Source organism: Pelmatolapia mariae, linkage group LG7, assembly GCF_036321145.2.
Source record: "Pelmatolapia mariae isolate MD_Pm_ZW linkage group LG7, Pm_UMD_F_2, whole genome shotgun sequence".
NCBI lineage: Eukaryota > Metazoa > Chordata > Actinopteri > Cichliformes > Cichlidae > Pelmatolapia > Pelmatolapia mariae.
This window is the reverse complement of record NC_086233.1, coordinates 7,558,726-7,575,635: the sequence shown is the minus strand read 5'-3', so window position 1 is coordinate 7,575,635 and position 16,910 is coordinate 7,558,726. Positions and strand designations below refer to the sequence as shown.

The window sequence follows — 16,910 nt, the reverse complement described above, 5'->3', positions numbered from 1 at the left end:
AGTTTCAGCTTCATGGAATAAAGAGAACTGCAACAGTTGTCTTTATTCCAATATCGAATCAATAATCTCCACGGAGGAGAATATGCAGAAGAGTAGTTTCCTGTCACTATTGGTTCACTTTTTTTTTTTTTTTTTTTTTGGTAAATTCGGGGATTTTTTTGGTAAAGTTCCCTTTAGTCGTTTATTTAGTTATTTATTTCAGTATGGCATCATCAGTGTATTTAAAAATGCATATCCTGACTTATAAACTGTCACTTTTGAGGAAGTTCTGGCACAGTATTTTACATTTCCCCTCCACTTAGAGGTGAGTTTTGCTAATAGTTACTGATCTTTGAGTACCTCTGAGCAGAATGATGTGTGTTCAGAGTTTGATACTACTTCATGTGCCTTTAAAGTCGTGTGCTGGGAGTAAGACCTGAGTTAAAGATGTGGGCAGTTTGGTGTTCTTCTGAATGAGGCTGATGTCGTCAGGGAGTGCAATTTAAGTGTATGGCGGTTGAACTGGCATTAATCTTTGGGAACGCACCATGTTTTTATTCCTTGTGACCCGTCCGTAAATTCATGTCCCACAAAAACATTTTTATTTATTTATTTTAGTATATTAGGATCTGGTCATGCTGTTTTGAACTGGTAATGTGTCCAGCGTTTTCCCCCTGACTTTCGACCAGTTTTAGCTGGGATAACTATCACTTAACTACTTATCCAACTTAGCTAAGTGATTCGGGGATCTGGTCCTCTTAGTGTGAATGTCAGGACCTAAGGCTTCCACCGGAATGCTGACTTATAATAGGATAAATCAGGTTTTCCACTTCATGTCTGGGTTCCGTTTTTCCTTTTAACTGTTTTTGCGGAACAGTGTATATATTTAAACTTTACAGCCATTTTGGTGTAGTTCATATGTAGGTCCAGAAGATGGCAGCAGATGGCTATGCTGATGCCTGCTGCAGCGGCACATTGCCGATGGACGTGGTGTTGTGTCCAGCGTAATATTTGCCTCCTCACAGATAAAAAATGTACACACACCCTAAAAGTGCTGCTTAAATTCTGATTTACGTAATAATAAAATGCGCTAACTCTAGTGCACTGTGTCCCCTCACCTCTCCCTACAATGTAGTTCTAATCTTCTTTCTTCTCCACCTGCAGTTCTCCCTTGCTCCATCGTCTCGACTGTTTCAGCACATTAGTCTCTATAGGTAAGCCCCGCCCATAAACAAAGACCCCGCCCTCTGCTGACGGAGGAAAGGTCTAAGGTTGCTATAGTAACCATACCACTCCCTCCCAAGCAGGTTCTGTACCACTCCCTCTCTGCATCACGGATGCTGCAAAAACTGCACACACAGAAAGTATGAAAACACAACGCAATGCAAAGAAAGAGAGAGAGAGACCAAAAATACACGAGCCAAGTCGTTTTCTTTCAAACACTTTCATTATTTTTCTCCACACAACTGAAAAACAGAGTAACTCCCAGAAACGGAAAGAAAGAAAGAAAGAAAGAAAGAAAGAAAGAAAGAAAGAAAGAGGAGAGTGAAACTATAGAGAGAGAGAGCTTGGCATGCTGTAGCATGCTGCAGACTAACAGGGTGGTGCAGGGCATCGTCACCAGGCTGATGACATACAGCAGAGCTTCTAGACCGAGGTGTTGTCAGAACATGGGGAAACGCCAGAAATGAGCCTACAGCCTGAGAAACGCTGTCGGACAGAAAAGCAACAGCAAACCTCTCTGCCCCTCCTGGAAGTTGTTACTGATGGTGAGGGTTTCAGCCATCCTGCCATCCGATCATGAGGAAGGAGAAGGACGAGCAGACACACATGCACGCACGCACACACACACACACACACACACACACACACACACACACACACACACACAGATGTTCATATACTCTCTGAGCAGTCATGTGCACACATGGAAAGAAACAGAGGGATTGTACTGGGCGGTTTGAGAGAAATCCAGTTGATTAAAAAGCACGACAGCTGTCTGTGACAGTCTTGCGTGTCAGTAAGAGTCTTGCTCAGCAGAGGAGAAGTTAAGGAATGGAAATGATAAATCCTCACTTGGCGCTGGCTACTGCTTACTACAACAGCATTGCATCACCTAGCTCCAACTAGGGACTTTAATCTGTGTTGCTTAGTTGAGTAAAATCAATGAGAAAGAGGCCGGTCTCCAAACTGTGCTCCTGTCAAAACCTAACATGTTGCTTCTGAAGCTTCTGAAGCTTCCAGATTCAACGCACAACTAAGATATTACAGCACATATGCATGCATTGTTGTACTTGGATCAATTTGCTCTACAAAAGCAATGCAGTTGGGCGACTAGGATTTTTTTCAGACATCTTGCAAGTATAGTATAAAAGATGTTGTCATTATCTTCAGGTTAGGTTTTAACAGAAGCAGTCGGAAAGCCGTATTTGTGAGGCTTCGATGGAAGCGGTATTTTCCTTTAAATACCTCAGCTGGTGGTACAGCAGGCGCAGGGCTCTGCCAATACGCTGTGCTGTGAATGTCCACCAACTCAGAGGAAGTTCCATCCTTTGACCGGTGTGTGTGGAGGTGGGGTTGAGTGGGAGGGAGAGAGATGGAGCGAGTGCAGCTGTCAGCCGATGCTAGTCGGCTAGATGTTGCTGTGTGGCGACTCTGTCCTTGTGAGATGCTCTTGTAAAGTTCATGAACAGCATGAAAGGCCACTGTGCAATTTTGAGACCACACACACAAACACACACACACACACAGGCATATACTGTGATGGCAAAAACACCCAAGCTTGATAGAAACTCGCATTTCACTGTGAACATGATATCCAAACACACTCCTCCTCACACACAGTATGCGATAAAAATTAACCAGATAAAGAAGAAGAAGGATGGGGTAAAAGCAATGAGTGTGTGTTTCTGTGTGTGTGTGTGTGTGTGTGTGTGTGTGTGTGTGTGTGTGTGTGTGTGTGTGTGTGTGTGTGTGCGTGTGTGCGTGTGTGTTTGTGTGGACAGCGCATACACACTCTGCAGCTCTTGAGTGTGTCTCAGCCAACACAATGGAACATAAGCACACAACCATCAGTAACAACACCAGGGCAGGCGGAAGAACCAAAAGGCAGGAGTTTTAGAAAGAAGGGGAGGAGGGTTACAAAATAAAGAACATATCCATCGATGTATTGTACATGAGAGAAAATGTTAATAAATAAATTTTAAGTTACAAATCTGTTGAAAACTATGATTTGAAGATGAAAAAGTCTGTCTGGTCAGTCCTGTCTGTGCACTTGCTGTAAATGCCAGCTGCAGCTTTCGTGCCTGAGAATCAGGCAGCCCACTCCAGTCTTGACGTGAACCTCTGAAGCTCACTTAAGTCCAGTTTCTGGACTAGATTATCTCACTGCAGTCCAGTCATCTGAACTGCTTTACCCCTCCTTTGTCCACCCCTTTGGGCTCTGCACTTCAGCATTTCTTCCAAGATGGCCGGACCAAGCTCTGCTTAGTTTGGGTTAGCCACCTTTAGCCCAAATGAGGGTGGAGCCCTCCTTGGTCCCAGCTGGTTGTAGCCATCTCACCAGGAACACGAAGGGGCAGCAGAATCGCCGTAATACTCATATGAATTTATAGTTGTTGTAGCATAGGTAGGCTGACTCTGAAAGCGGTGCTGTCTTTAAATAAAAAAGTGGATAAACAAAATAGCCACTCCAATGTTGAGCAGAATCACCATGACAACCAGGATGGAGCTGTAGGCCTGCGTGGGAGAGAAAGAGAGAAAGTGTCAATAATAAGGACACACACACACACACACACACACACACACACACACACACACACACACACACACACACACACACACACAGCTCACAATAGAGGCTGTTTTCAGTACATTCAACCTGAAAACCACTCACATTTATATTCATCCTTATATATATATATATATATATATATATATATATATATATATATATATATTGTTGTTGTGATTTCACGTTATATAAATAAAACTCAATTGAGCTGAATTTATAGTGGTGCACTTTCACCCATCTCTAAAGCCCTAAACTCACTCCTCAGCAGGATATGGCAGGTTTAGTTCAGCTTCAGCCAATATGACAGAAAGTGAGGCTTAGTTGAACTGGAAAACCTTTTCTTAACAGTGCAAACCCTTTGGAGGCTATAGTGGAGATCCTGTTTTCATTATTGCCATATTTTTAGTGCTCACACGTGATCGTCTTAAACAAAACAGTATTCATTATTCTTCTGTTTATCCATTCATTCATTTTCTTATCTAATTTATTCTTGTTCTTTTTGGAAACTGTGTTATTGCACTGCTCACTGCATAACTGCCGCTGTCAGATGAATTCTGGTATTTCATCTGTGGCGTTTTACTAGTTTACAAATCCTGTAGTTCTGGGATTTTCAGTACAGATCATCTTGAACACACAGGTGTCAAGTTAAATACAGTGTTGTGACATTTTTGAAGAGGTTAGACCTAGTCCTAAATCTCTCCAGGACAACAGGAGGAACTTGGAATATCTCTGCTTTTCACAATAAAAGCCCCTAGTTAGTTATGGTAAGTTACCATATTTGTTAAGGTATGTTGGACTGGCACAGTAAACAACTCCCAGTTAAAGTGAGCTTAGGATACTGACTTAAAATATGCAATACATGTTGGTTTCTTAATTTGAGCATTTTTCTCAAAGACAAAATTTCAATATCAGATCATGGAACTCTTTAAACAAATGTGAGTATTTTGTTTTTTATACTATTCTGCTTTCCTCTAAAATATATTTAAAGACTGCTGTTAATTTGCTATTTTTATGATGTTGTATAAAAGTCTTAAAAAAAGTATTTTAAGGTCATTTTTGTATCCATCTCTAAGCTCAGAATATATTGTTTACTGAAGAATAATACACACACATACACCAACTAATACAATATTATTACTTTTCATTCTTGTTATTTGATTTGCAGTGGAGGTGATACTGGAAAACATGACACACAAAATAATATGTCATCTAAAATATCCATCCATTCTTTTCTTCTGTCGTTATCAGGGTCACAGGGGGGCTGAGCTCAGCTGTCATCAGTGATGGGAATAACGGTGTTACAAGTAACGGCATTACTAACAGCGTTACTTTTTTCAGTAACGAGTAATCTAACTAATTGCTATTTCTATCGTTACAACGCCGTTACCGTTACTAACAAGAAAATGCGGTGTGGTCATGCTACTATTTTTCAACAAACAGATGGTTGAAGCTGTGTTCAGCTTATCGCATCTTATATCAGTTCCACTGAAGTAGCTGTCTATGTAAGTAATCTGGGCGCTACAGCGTTATGCTCCCGCGGGCAGCAATCACTTTTTGGCAGACGATCACTTTTTGGCACAACACCTGGAGCTAAGGGGGCAAAACAATGGCATGAGTGCTGCTGTTTGACTGAGGAACACTAAAGTAGTGGTGGTAAGCCAATCACATGACCACTTCAAGATGACAAAGCAACAAGGTGATATATACCAGTTTTTAAATTGTGTTGATAGGCCACGTAAAAACCAGAGTCATGATAAACAATATATACGCGGCGTTTTTTCCTCAATAATTTCGTCACGTTTACTGTCTAAGGACAGCGCTAGCAAGCACTCTCTGCTTATGAGCAAAAAACAAGAAACAAAACAAAACAAAAAACGCCCGTTCGTGTTGGTGGAAAAATGCACCATGTCGACCAATCAAAAAATGATATGACAACATGACATTTGGTTGTTTAGGAAGAAGTGGGAGTTTTAGGAGTGACGGCGAGAGAGAGAGAGAGAGACAGAGAGAGAGAGAGAGAGAGAGAGAGAGAGACAGCAGAAAAAGAGAGAGAGCGAGTTTTGAGATGTGAGAGATTTGTGACGTTTAGCGTGTTTGGAGTGTGTAGTTCATGTGTTGTCTTGTGCAGTTTGTGTGTAGTGTTGTGGATAGTTTTGTGTTGTGTGTCAGAACAATGAGGCGACTGCTGAATGAAAACAGGAGTGATACACCTGCTGCTGTCAGACCTGCAGGTATCAGGCTGTGACGTTCTCCTTTATAGTGGACAGAAATTATTTTTTTGGAGTGGCACAAATAATTTGTGTGGGATCTTATTGAATGCAGAACAGCTGATTGTTATGTAAATAGTTTGAAATGGTTATAGAAAAAAAGGGTAAAAGGTAAATGGATGCAAATAACTTTGTTGTTTGCAAAACTTGTGAATAGGATTTTTAAAATTGACAATTTACATTTGCATTTAAAGTTATGAAATATGATTCAATAAACATGTTTGTGATTGTTACAGTAAAACATATCACTTTTTCTACTCGGATTTTATGTTTTTTTGTCTGATTTTAGATCAATTGTGTTAACACAGTATGTCAACATGAAAACATAACTGTAAATTCAGACACGTGAGGTTGTGCTGAAAAGAATGATACCAAACAAGACAAAGTAAATAGTTTTTAAAGGTGAAATGTAGAGGGAAAATCAAAAGTAGCTAAAAATGTCCAATTATACCCTGGACCCATGGTTAAAAGTTTTTTTTAAAGTAACGCAATAGTTACTTTTCAAGTAATTAATTACTTTTAGAATTAGAAAAAGTAACTCAGTTGTTACTCAACTATAATTGATTACTTTTTCAATGTAACTTGCCCAACACTGGCTGTCATAGGGCAAGAGGCCAGTACACCCCGGACAGATCGCCAGTCTGCTGCAGGGCTAATACACACAGACAGACAACCATTCACACTCATGGGTAATTTAGAGTCACCAATTAACCTAATGCCACTAACTGCATGTCTTTGGACTGTGGGAGGAAGCTGGAGTTGATGGAGTTAAACCCAAGACCTTTTTGCTTTGAGGCAACAGTGCTAACCATTGCACCCCTGTCCATGTAAAATATGTAACCTAAAATAAATGTCACAGAAAAGAAACAATTTGAAAGGGCCAAGTTGCCTTTTTGACCAGCAGTACTTGAGAAAAGACCAGCAGGAATGGTGATGCATGTAAAAATCCAAAGATAGCTATTTGGTTTTACTTACATACCTTCTGTTAACTGTTTTAAGCCTAAAAGAAATTGTTGTGATCTCTTTGTTGCCTTGCATTGTGTTACCTGTCTTCTTGTTAAAGACTTTCAATAAACACAAACAGGAAAAAGATCTTAGGTGAAAACTGCACGTGAATATAAATACTCTAGTTCTGCCTTTATCGAACAAGGAAGCCTAAATTCTCTGAGAGAGTGAGGTCAGAGGTGAAGCTTGGCTGCACTACAGAAGCCTTGAGCTGGTGTCGCTGTGGTGTCTTGCTCAGTGACACTTCAGCAGATGCTTGCTGACAACCTGGGTCATGTGGGTGAAGGCCAGTCTTTCTGACCGCCTGTACGCTGTGGGTAATTATGTGCAAGTAAAACGAGTATATCCACTGACACGATCACTTTTTGTCTTTTGCAAAATAACGCACTGCACTGGCATTAGCACACACAGAGCGGATTTTTACTCTTAATAAAAGATTTACCGAAAGAGGAGGACCTGCAGAAGACCTATGGTTTTAATTAAGTCTACCTCTGAAATAATTTTAACAATCGCTGCAGTGGGAGAGGGAAAATAGGACTCCGTGAACCTCTACACACACTTATTAAGCTGCATTAGTGCAACACAGTTGTAAATGAATCCGTCCAGAGGCTGCAAACAAGGTTTGTGCTGATCAACACAGCGATAGGCTTATCACAGATCTGTGTCATAGATGATTACCAGACCACAAGTGGATGATTCATCTGATGGCCTGTTTTTTTTTTGTTTTTTTTTTAACCTAATTTATTTAAAAAATTAGGTCCTTATTAGTGTTATCACACCACTTAATACTAACGACTTCCATATTCACACCCAACTTCTAAGAGCACCCTTTTTAAAAAGTGGGTACTTGATTATATAATAGATTGGCCTTAAGTCTAATTCCTTCATTGGTTCTGGAGAACGTTTATTTATAACTAGTATTTTCAATTAGTAAAATATATGGAACACACACCACAAACATATATCTTCATCCGCACAATATTGCTAAAATTAGAAATTTCATGCACTGTTTTCGCCAAGGCTGGACTATTCTAGTTTCTAATTATCAGGCTGCTCTAACAGCTCCCTACACAAACCTCAGCTGATCCAAAATGCTGCAGTGAAAAGACTAACGGGTACCCAAAAGAGACAGAGCATATTTATCCCACATTGGGTTCTCTTCATTGGCTCCCTGTTAAATTTAAAATCCTTCTCCTAACAAAGAAAGTCTTAAAAATTTAGGCCCATCGTGTCTTAAAGATCTCATAGTATCCTGTTATCCCAACAGAGCCCTTTGCTCTTACACTACAGGCTTTTTTGTACTCTAAGTAGAATGGGAGGCAGAGTTTTCTGCTATTAGATCCCTCTTCTGTGGAACCAGCTCCCGGTTGGGTTTCAGGTGAGAGAAACTCTCTCTAAGCTCAAAATAATACTAGCTCAGATGACCATCAGCCATGTCTTATTTATGCTACTATGGGCTCAGCCTTCTGAGGGACTTCCCATGCTGCACTGAGCATTTCTCTCTGACTCCTAGCATGTTTACATCCCACTTAACTTTTATCTGTGCTCTCCCATAGTTCGTGTTTTCTCCCCTGAACCTGTTCGCTCCCAGAGCCTGGTTTGCCTGGAAGTTTCTTCCTGTTCAAAGGGAGTTTTTCCTTCCTACTTTCGCCCAGCTCATAGAGGATGATCTGATTGTTTTGATCGCTCCAATATTGCAGGCCTTTACCTTCCAGTATAAAGCACATTGACATGACTTTTATTGTGGACTGGTCCAGTATAAATAAAACTGAAGTGAATTGGGACTGAGCTGGATGCTGTGTGCCTCTCAAATGAATAGCTGCACTTTGTGGAAAACGCAATTACTTGCTATCATGCTGAGAGCTAGAAGATTGATGCAGCCGTACTACCTGTGCACTGAAAACACCAGCTAGCGTGTCTACATTACAATATGTTTTGGTAGTAAAAATTTAGTATCAGTATGCATGGTGCATTCCAAATTTAGCCTCAATAAAAAAAGAAAAGAACTGGACCTTTGTTTGAAGTCTTGTTATTTACACCATCACCACCAGCAGCCTGCCTAAACACGCTTTAAAATAGGTACAACTCAAATTGTTCATATTTAATTAAACTATTAACAATTATTGACAATTCTTATGGTAATAGTTGCATTGCATTTTTGCGATCTTTGCTCATTTCCAATTCTATTTTGGGGGACCTCATAACTACCATAATGCAGCTGCTCAAGGCTTCCACAGTCTAAAACAGATGATTTTAGCTCCCTTCCCCCTTCTTTTAAGACAACTTTTTTCTGATTCCCTTCCCCTTGCAAACAAAGGGTCTGAATGGCAGTCAGGTGGAGTTGCAGCTAGAAATTTGTGCTTATGATCATCATATTAGGGACAGAAGCACTTAATGCAGAGCTAAGACTAAAAAACAAACTGCCTGAAAGTGGATATTAAGAGCACTCTGAAGCCTGAGCGTTTAGTTCACAGGGATATCTTATATGTATCCTAATGTCATTAATTGAATTTTTAGATTTAAGATGAGCATGCGACACAGGACAGAAAATATAGAAAATATTAACAGTGGAGGACACAACTGGAGTATTCATATAGCTATAAAAGTCTGCATTAAAGGCACTCGCTTGTTGGTAGACGCAACAAGTCACAATACGACTGTTTTTATCCGTCAAACTGTCCTACACGGCATCAAAGACAGAGGTTCTGATAATTAAAGCAGTGATTCGGTTTTGAGGTGACTTTGAAAAAATCCTTAACACAAGCACACAACATATGCCCCAAGCTAGTAACCTTGGTGTGCGTTTTGATCCTCATCTGAATTTTGAAGTGCACATACAAAATATCGCAAAAACTGCCTTTTTATCATCTTAAGAAATGCTGCAAAAGCACAGCCATATCTCTCCCACGCAGATACAGAGAGACCTGTTCGTGCTTTTATCACTTACAGGCGTTGACAACTGTACTGTAATGGTTTCTTTTGTGGCCTATACCAAGGAAGATTTGGATGAACTGCAGAGAAGCCAAAATGCAGCAGGTGTGCTGACCAGGATTAGCAGGAGAGGACAGATTATTGTCTGTAGTCGATTTGTCTTTTTCTGCTTCTAGTTTACAGTTCTGCATTACTTTAGTGACTGATTACACGTCTATTTATGCTTTTTATTACACATTCCTGCTAATTTTTCTTTCATCTGTCTCAGGCTTTTCACCTGCTCCTCCACAATCTACAACTAGGACTAATAAAGAAACAGGTTTTAGTGTCTGGGATCCTCCAGAGGCAGCTAATCTTAAAGATATTTTCAGCGCTTGTCTCAGATGTATCCACTAATATGCTTTTTATTTTTAAATGGAACTTTAGTTGTTTACTTTTTAGATATCTTCGTCATCGAGTTACTAATGGTTGTTGTAGGACATGGGCCATGGGGATGCAGCTTCATGTAAATATGAGCCTATGGGATGCACAGAGGTTGGCTTCTGTGTTCCATGATGCTGAGTTGATGTTCTTGAGTGACTATTTCAGTCCAGAGTATTCATGTTATAGCGGACACGGTAAAAGAAAATGCATATTTTTTAAAGTAATTTTATTGTGTGCATCTTTCTGTTGCAAACTTGTACGAACGCTTCATTGACGGATGTAAGTGATCAATCGACTGATTGATTTTGAGGGCCCGTGTTTGTGCTGCTGCACATCTGCATGCGGAAGTGACCCCGGTGTCCATTCCCATGGCGTTCTCGCTGTGTATTTATCTGAGTGTGATAGTATCTGTGCATGCTGTGAACCTGTCTTACACAAATCTCACTTGCTTCTCTGCGACTGCAAACACACAAACACACACACGCACACAAGCACCCTACCTCCATCCCCCCTTGTCACTGACACACGCCCACTGATTGGCCGCCGTTGGAGCAAGGCATACGCTGTTCCCTAGCAACAGAGCGCTGGTTAACCAATAGGGGGCCGTCTGTGAGGAAGGGGCTAGTTTGCCAATCTGCTGTTACTAAGGTGCAGAGAGGATTGCTGGGGTTCTGTGTATCTCTATCAGTGTGTGTGTCCATGTGTCTGTTTAAAGCTTCGTGTTTGCATGTAGCAGGTAGCAGCACACACTGAACTGATGAGCAACTGGCCTCAGCCACTAAAGCCATCACACTGCTGCAGAAAAATTCTGATTAAAGTGAGCAAGTTGTTTGAGGAGCGAGGAACTGTATTTAGCAGTTTACACACAAGCAAAGTGAGAGTGCGAGAGGGAGAAATGGGGTGCGTCCTTATGTGCTCAGTGAACGTCTGTGGCGTACGATGTGTGGTTTTCACTTGCTGATTTTCCTGTTGCTTTCATTAGCTAATGCCGCGACCATATTATCACCCAGGATTAGCGTGGATGGGGCCATCCACCAGCCTAAGTCAAGATGTAGCCAAAAAATTATATTACAGCAGCATAATCCCTCCCCGCTCGCTCACGGTACAAAAAAATCTTTCTTTATTTCATAAGGTTAAACCTTGTGCCTCTCCACCCGGATTATCTTAATATGTGGGATAACATTGTGTTATGTCACTGGGGATGGGATGTATCCTCATGACAGTGGGCAACAAATCCTTTTAGTCAAATCAATGTGTGGCAGTGACATGACAGATATGAAAAACGCTCCATTCAGCTGCTGTCCACTGATACTGAAGCCAAGTGGAGAATTTCATACTAAAATTCCGAGTAATAACTTCTATTTTATGTAAACAACTTTATATGAAGTCAAATTGCTTAATGTAAAGTGTAATGGGTCACTTATGTTAAACCCAAAGTTGTTCAGTGCCTTTTGGCTTCATACTTACTTGCATAAAACGTGTTTGAGCAGCAGAGTGTTTCCAGGAAATAAAAGTGTGATAAAACCTCTCTTTACTTGCCCAGCACTAAATTGCAGGCAAAGTTAATGAACAGCTGGTGAACTCAGAGCCACCATTCCACTTTCTTTACAGTTCAGAAACTAGATTCAGTTCAGACTCGAGGACAGTAGAGGGCGCTTGGAAGATAGTCCTCAGTGAATAGAAGTGAAGGGAGCTAAAAGGCTATAAAGACAAATAAGGTATCAAAACAATCTAAAACCAGAATAATGTTTATTTTCTACATGCTTTTTATGAAAAAGACAAATACAATTTCCAGAAGAAAAAAGGTTATTTTTGTAAATATGGCAGGTCCATGAGTCACTAACTTACTACAAGTCCTGTAACTGTAAGAGAATGAGTGTTCCTGACTATATCAGAACTTATCTCGTTACAGTCTCTCATCGCAGAGTTATTAAGACATGCTGTCTGAATGTGCTCATAAAGGCCCTGAACCACAGACTGTACATAAAAGATGGACTTGGCCACTGTGGCATCACTCATTGATTTGTGTTTTAAAGCTGCTCTTATGGAGAATATCATCTTGGCTTTTATGCAGCTAGCAGTCATTAACACAAGAAGGTGAAGTGCTACATTATCAGCAAATGCTACACTGGTCAACAAGCATTTTTCTACTTGTGCTTTTACAAATTTTACTTGGTGACCCCAAATCTGGCAACTGTTTTTATCTAGCATCAACAAAAAAAACATCTTTTTTGTTGTTGTTGTTGTTGTTATGATCTTCTAATAATTGGATAACTAGGATGACCAGGTGGGAATGCTGATGCGTTTTAGCATTTAAGAGTTACATTTGGTCTCCAGGTTTGGTCTTTGTGGATTCTGAAATTCATGAACTGATGCGTGATGCATAACAAGTTCAAAAGAAAACTGAAGCCAACTACATCAGGAGCATAGGACGGATCCGTGCAGGTTGTCCAGAATTTTCTTGGCAATCACAGAGCAGAGAATTATGCTGAGCTTGTGGATAACATGCTGAAATCATATCAGCTAATGAGTGCCAGACTGTCACTGAAGAGGCAGTTTTTACATTCTCTTGTTGACTTTTTCCCACTAAATCTGGATGACAGCGATGAGCGTGGGGAAAGATTTAATCAAGATACGAAAGTGATAGAAAACTGATATAAGGGAAAATTTAATTTGAGCATGATGGGTGGCTACAAAAATACTCAGTACCTCAAACATCTTTGAGCGCACTGACCACATTTAATTTTGAGCTAAATAGACAGAAATATGCTTTAATGCGTCTCTGAATAAAACACCTCAAAACAATTTTGCCAGGAAAATTTCAGCCATAGTGTCAGACATATATTATATTGATTAAAGTTTCAAAACGCCAATGATGTGTATCTCAGTAGCATAACATAAAAATAATATAATTTCAGCAACCTAAAAGAACCTACTTCTTAAATGAGTTACTATTATAATTAAAAACACAACATTAACTGTCAAGGAGCAGCTAGCAGACAGCTAGAAGCTGTTGGCTGTGTCTGCATCCCATGGTCATTCAAAGAGCCCCTAACAATATTAACTTTAACTTGAATAGGTTTACATACATGTGTTCTTAGAAAAAGTCAACCCCATACAGTTACCGTAAAGGAAAAATTATCTGCAGAGACTTTAACCATTGTTTTAATCACACACTACATATATTATTCATTTATATTCATTGCTCCAAAATGACAAGAAAAACTGAAAATGCTACTAAACAGGTTGACATTAACCTCTCCATAATCTTAATTGGTGTGGTTAAGATGGGCATTTTTGTCCCTCACATTTACTCTTTTTGGGGGGAGGTCTCCACTTGATATGAACAGCCACACTAGAAGGCAGCGTGAAAAGCTGGTTGTCATTAAAGCACCGATGGGGATGTGATGGCATTTAGCACACATTTTCAGAAAGTCTCACTGACAAACACTCATGGTGCTTTTTTGGCTAGTACACATAAAAAGTGCCACAAATAGTTGAGTGATAAATGAAAGAAGAGTACTGTGGCGTACAATACTGCAGATAACGGTGACACAAACACCTTTAAGGGTGATGATTCCCCTGTGCGCAGCCTGGTCCATCAAGAAATGGTTTTCCCACTTTGGTGCCCAACAACACCACCAAACCCCTTTGTGTCTGAACACAGCCTTATTACCACCATTATGATCTTGTGGCTGCTGCCAGCCTTTCCAGATGTTGTTGTTTTTTTAAAATAGGTTTGTTTAAGTCATGATTTATGTCATGGCTTTGTTGAGACAGGGCTGCAGAATCCTTCCGACAGGTTTAAACACAGTATTATATGAAGTTAAGCTTAAGCACATTAAGGCAATTCTCCCAAACAGACTTGCGAGTGGAGGAACTGCTTCCACAGATATATAATTACTGAAACAGGTCTGTATGTTTCTTTCACACGGCCACATCCACAGGAATATGACAGTATTTATTAAGACGACCGGATCCAAACCAGAAGAAAAGTTTGTGTTACTGTTCAGTAAAACAAATCAAACTAATTAAAGAAATTGCTGACTCTGCCAATCTGCTCTGCAGCTGTTTGTTCCTGAGAATATTAAAAATGCTTTCAGCACAAATTTATCAGCACAAAGCGTGATAATAAATGAGAGAGCTCATCACGGTCAATGTGCATCAGGTACAGTATATGACCACAAAAAGCACAGAAACCAGAGTGGTGTACTATTGACCAAGTTTGGCATAGCCAGGATTTCTGGGAGCTAAGAGGTCTAACTAATCTTAACTGAAGCCCAAATCATACAAATTTATAAAACTCTTGCATAAAAGCCCTGCGACAGACTGGTGACCTGTCCAGGGTGTATTTAGACGTTAAGTGCCAGAAATCAACAGCTCTGTGGGGAAAAAAAATCCCTTGTGCCATTTTGACCTCATCTTTTAGAGCTGGTAAAGTGTCGGCGTGTAAGAGAATAAGACAGTCTTACCGAATTGCCTTTGCTCTGTGTGAGGCTGTGGTCCTGCTGCGTCGGTGTGATGGGGGAGGATTTCAGAGGGGGGGAGAGGGTGAGGTCCCGGCGCAGAGGCCGTGAGTCCAGCTTCTCCCCCTGTCTGTCCAGCTTGTGCGCTGAGTCCTTTCCCCCTTCCCTCCCCTCTTTCCCTTCCCTTCCCTCCCTCCCATCTCGGTTCTTATGCCTCTGTCGCTGTACGGTGTGTGAACGCCCCTCTCCGTGACCGTGCCTCTCCTCCCCGTGCCCATGGGGCTTGTGGGTGGTTGAGTCTCTGGGCTGTAAAGGCTTCATCTCCATCTCGTAGTTGCTAATTTTCTCCTCGTCCTGCTCCAGCAGCCGGCCTCCCCTGCCGTGCACGCCCCTGTGGCTGGACGTCCAAGAGGCAGATGAGGATGACTCTGTCCACCTGGCCTGTCTGTGATTGGAAGAGCTGTGCTCCCGCGACTTGTGATTAGAGGAGCTGTGTTTGTGTCCGTTGGTCCGGCTAGTGCCTCGCCCACTGACCCCACCTCCTCCTTTTGACAACATTCCCCTTCTTTTGTCTTCACTCCAGCTGTTGGCCCGTGGATACTCCCCCTTCCCTCCTCCACCTCCAACACCTTCACCTCCCACACTGCCTCCCTCCATCAACACCTGAATTTCTGTCTGCTCCCCCCCCACACCTTTCTCACCTCTTTCTCCCCCCTCCCTTCCCCTGTCCCCATGGTCCACTGCGCTCTGCCGGTGGAAACGCGCACTCTTGCTGCGTTGCGACGGCCGGGCAGGTGGCGGCGGGGTGTGGGGTGGCGAAGAGGAAGGCGGGCTGAGATCAGGGGTTGCAGCGTCGTTAGAGGGGTCGTCAGAGGCTGCGCTCTTCACATACAGGTCAGGACTGTCGGCCGTACCAGCGCTACTCGACAAACCCTCGCCCTCCACTTCGCTGGACACTTGACGTTTGGGACGCTGCACTTCCATACCTGCAGAAGACATCAGAAAGGCATTCAGGACGAGAAGGAGGAGATGAAGGAGTTGTGAAGGAGTTTTACTTGTTGGAATTACCCAATCTGGGTTTCTAAATGATACACCAGTATCACTGTAGAAAAAAAAATTACATAAAACTTATATAAATAAAAAGTAAGGGGCTGTTGTAAAAACATGATGGGGTTAAATCTTACATTTACATAAAATATATCATTGCAATTCCAATTATCACATGCAACTGTTTTAGGCTGGTGAGTAAGTGTGACAACACCCACAGAAAATAATCCCACAAGTTGCACAACACTGCATAAAATCTCGTTACATGTGTAAAAATGACTGGGTTAGAGTGGGGGCTGAATTTCACACTGTCAAGAAAACAATACAATTTTCTTTAGACATTATGTTTGCAGTGTTTTCCCTACTCCATCTGCTTAAAGGATTAAAGCCACTGGGCCAACAGAACTCCCATTTCTCCCACATCACCAAGAAGCCAAAGAGGAAAACATAATGATTAAAGCAAAAATAATTCATTTGATTTATTTAATTTAGCTGTGCATGTGCAATGTGGGGTAGACAGAGCACAGAGCACATAGGAGAGGAGACAGAAGAAGAAGAGAAGGGAAGTCATCAGACGACTGTAGCATTGATGGTACAGCAACCTCCAGCTGCTCCAGTCAGCATGTTGAAGTATTGTTGGGCAAAATACTGAACCCCAAATTCCCCCGATTCAGTGTATTCATTAGAGTTTCAGTGTATATGTGACAGAGTGCTCAAAAGCCCAGAATAAATGAATAAATGTTTGTGTAAAATGGGAAACTTTGGCTTGTAGTAAAAAAGCATTATTAAGTAAGTCTCTGTTTGTGCAGATCTTTGGGATTTTGGGAATTTAACAACACAAAAACACCAAAAAGCTAGCAGTGTGTAGCCCAATCACACAGTATAAGAGATGGTTGTAGGCAGATGTCACCCACTGGTTTGTCAGGTTCCTTTTTGATGATTATTTGGTCATAGGTCAAATGCTGACTGATTAAAAAGCTGGCTTGAACAGAAAAGAGT

At 41.3% G+C, this 16,910-nt stretch overlaps 1 protein-coding gene across 1 annotated transcript in view; it reads right to left on the bottom strand.

The window, feature by feature from the left end:
• Nucleotides 1-1,427: 1,427 nt before the first annotated feature.
• jph3b (junctophilin 3b) overlaps nucleotides 1,428-16,910 on the bottom strand; it is a 53,807-nt gene continuing 38,324 nt past the window's right edge. The window contains exons 5-6 of the mRNA XM_063477708.1: nucleotides 14,871-15,850; nucleotides 1,428-3,717 (exon numbers count right to left, since the gene is read on the bottom strand). Coding sequence (XP_063333778.1) covers nucleotides 3,637-3,717; nucleotides 14,871-15,850 — 1,061 coding nt within the window. The 3' untranslated portion in view covers nucleotides 1,428-3,636. The remainder of the gene's footprint in view (nucleotides 3,718-14,870; nucleotides 15,851-16,910) is intronic.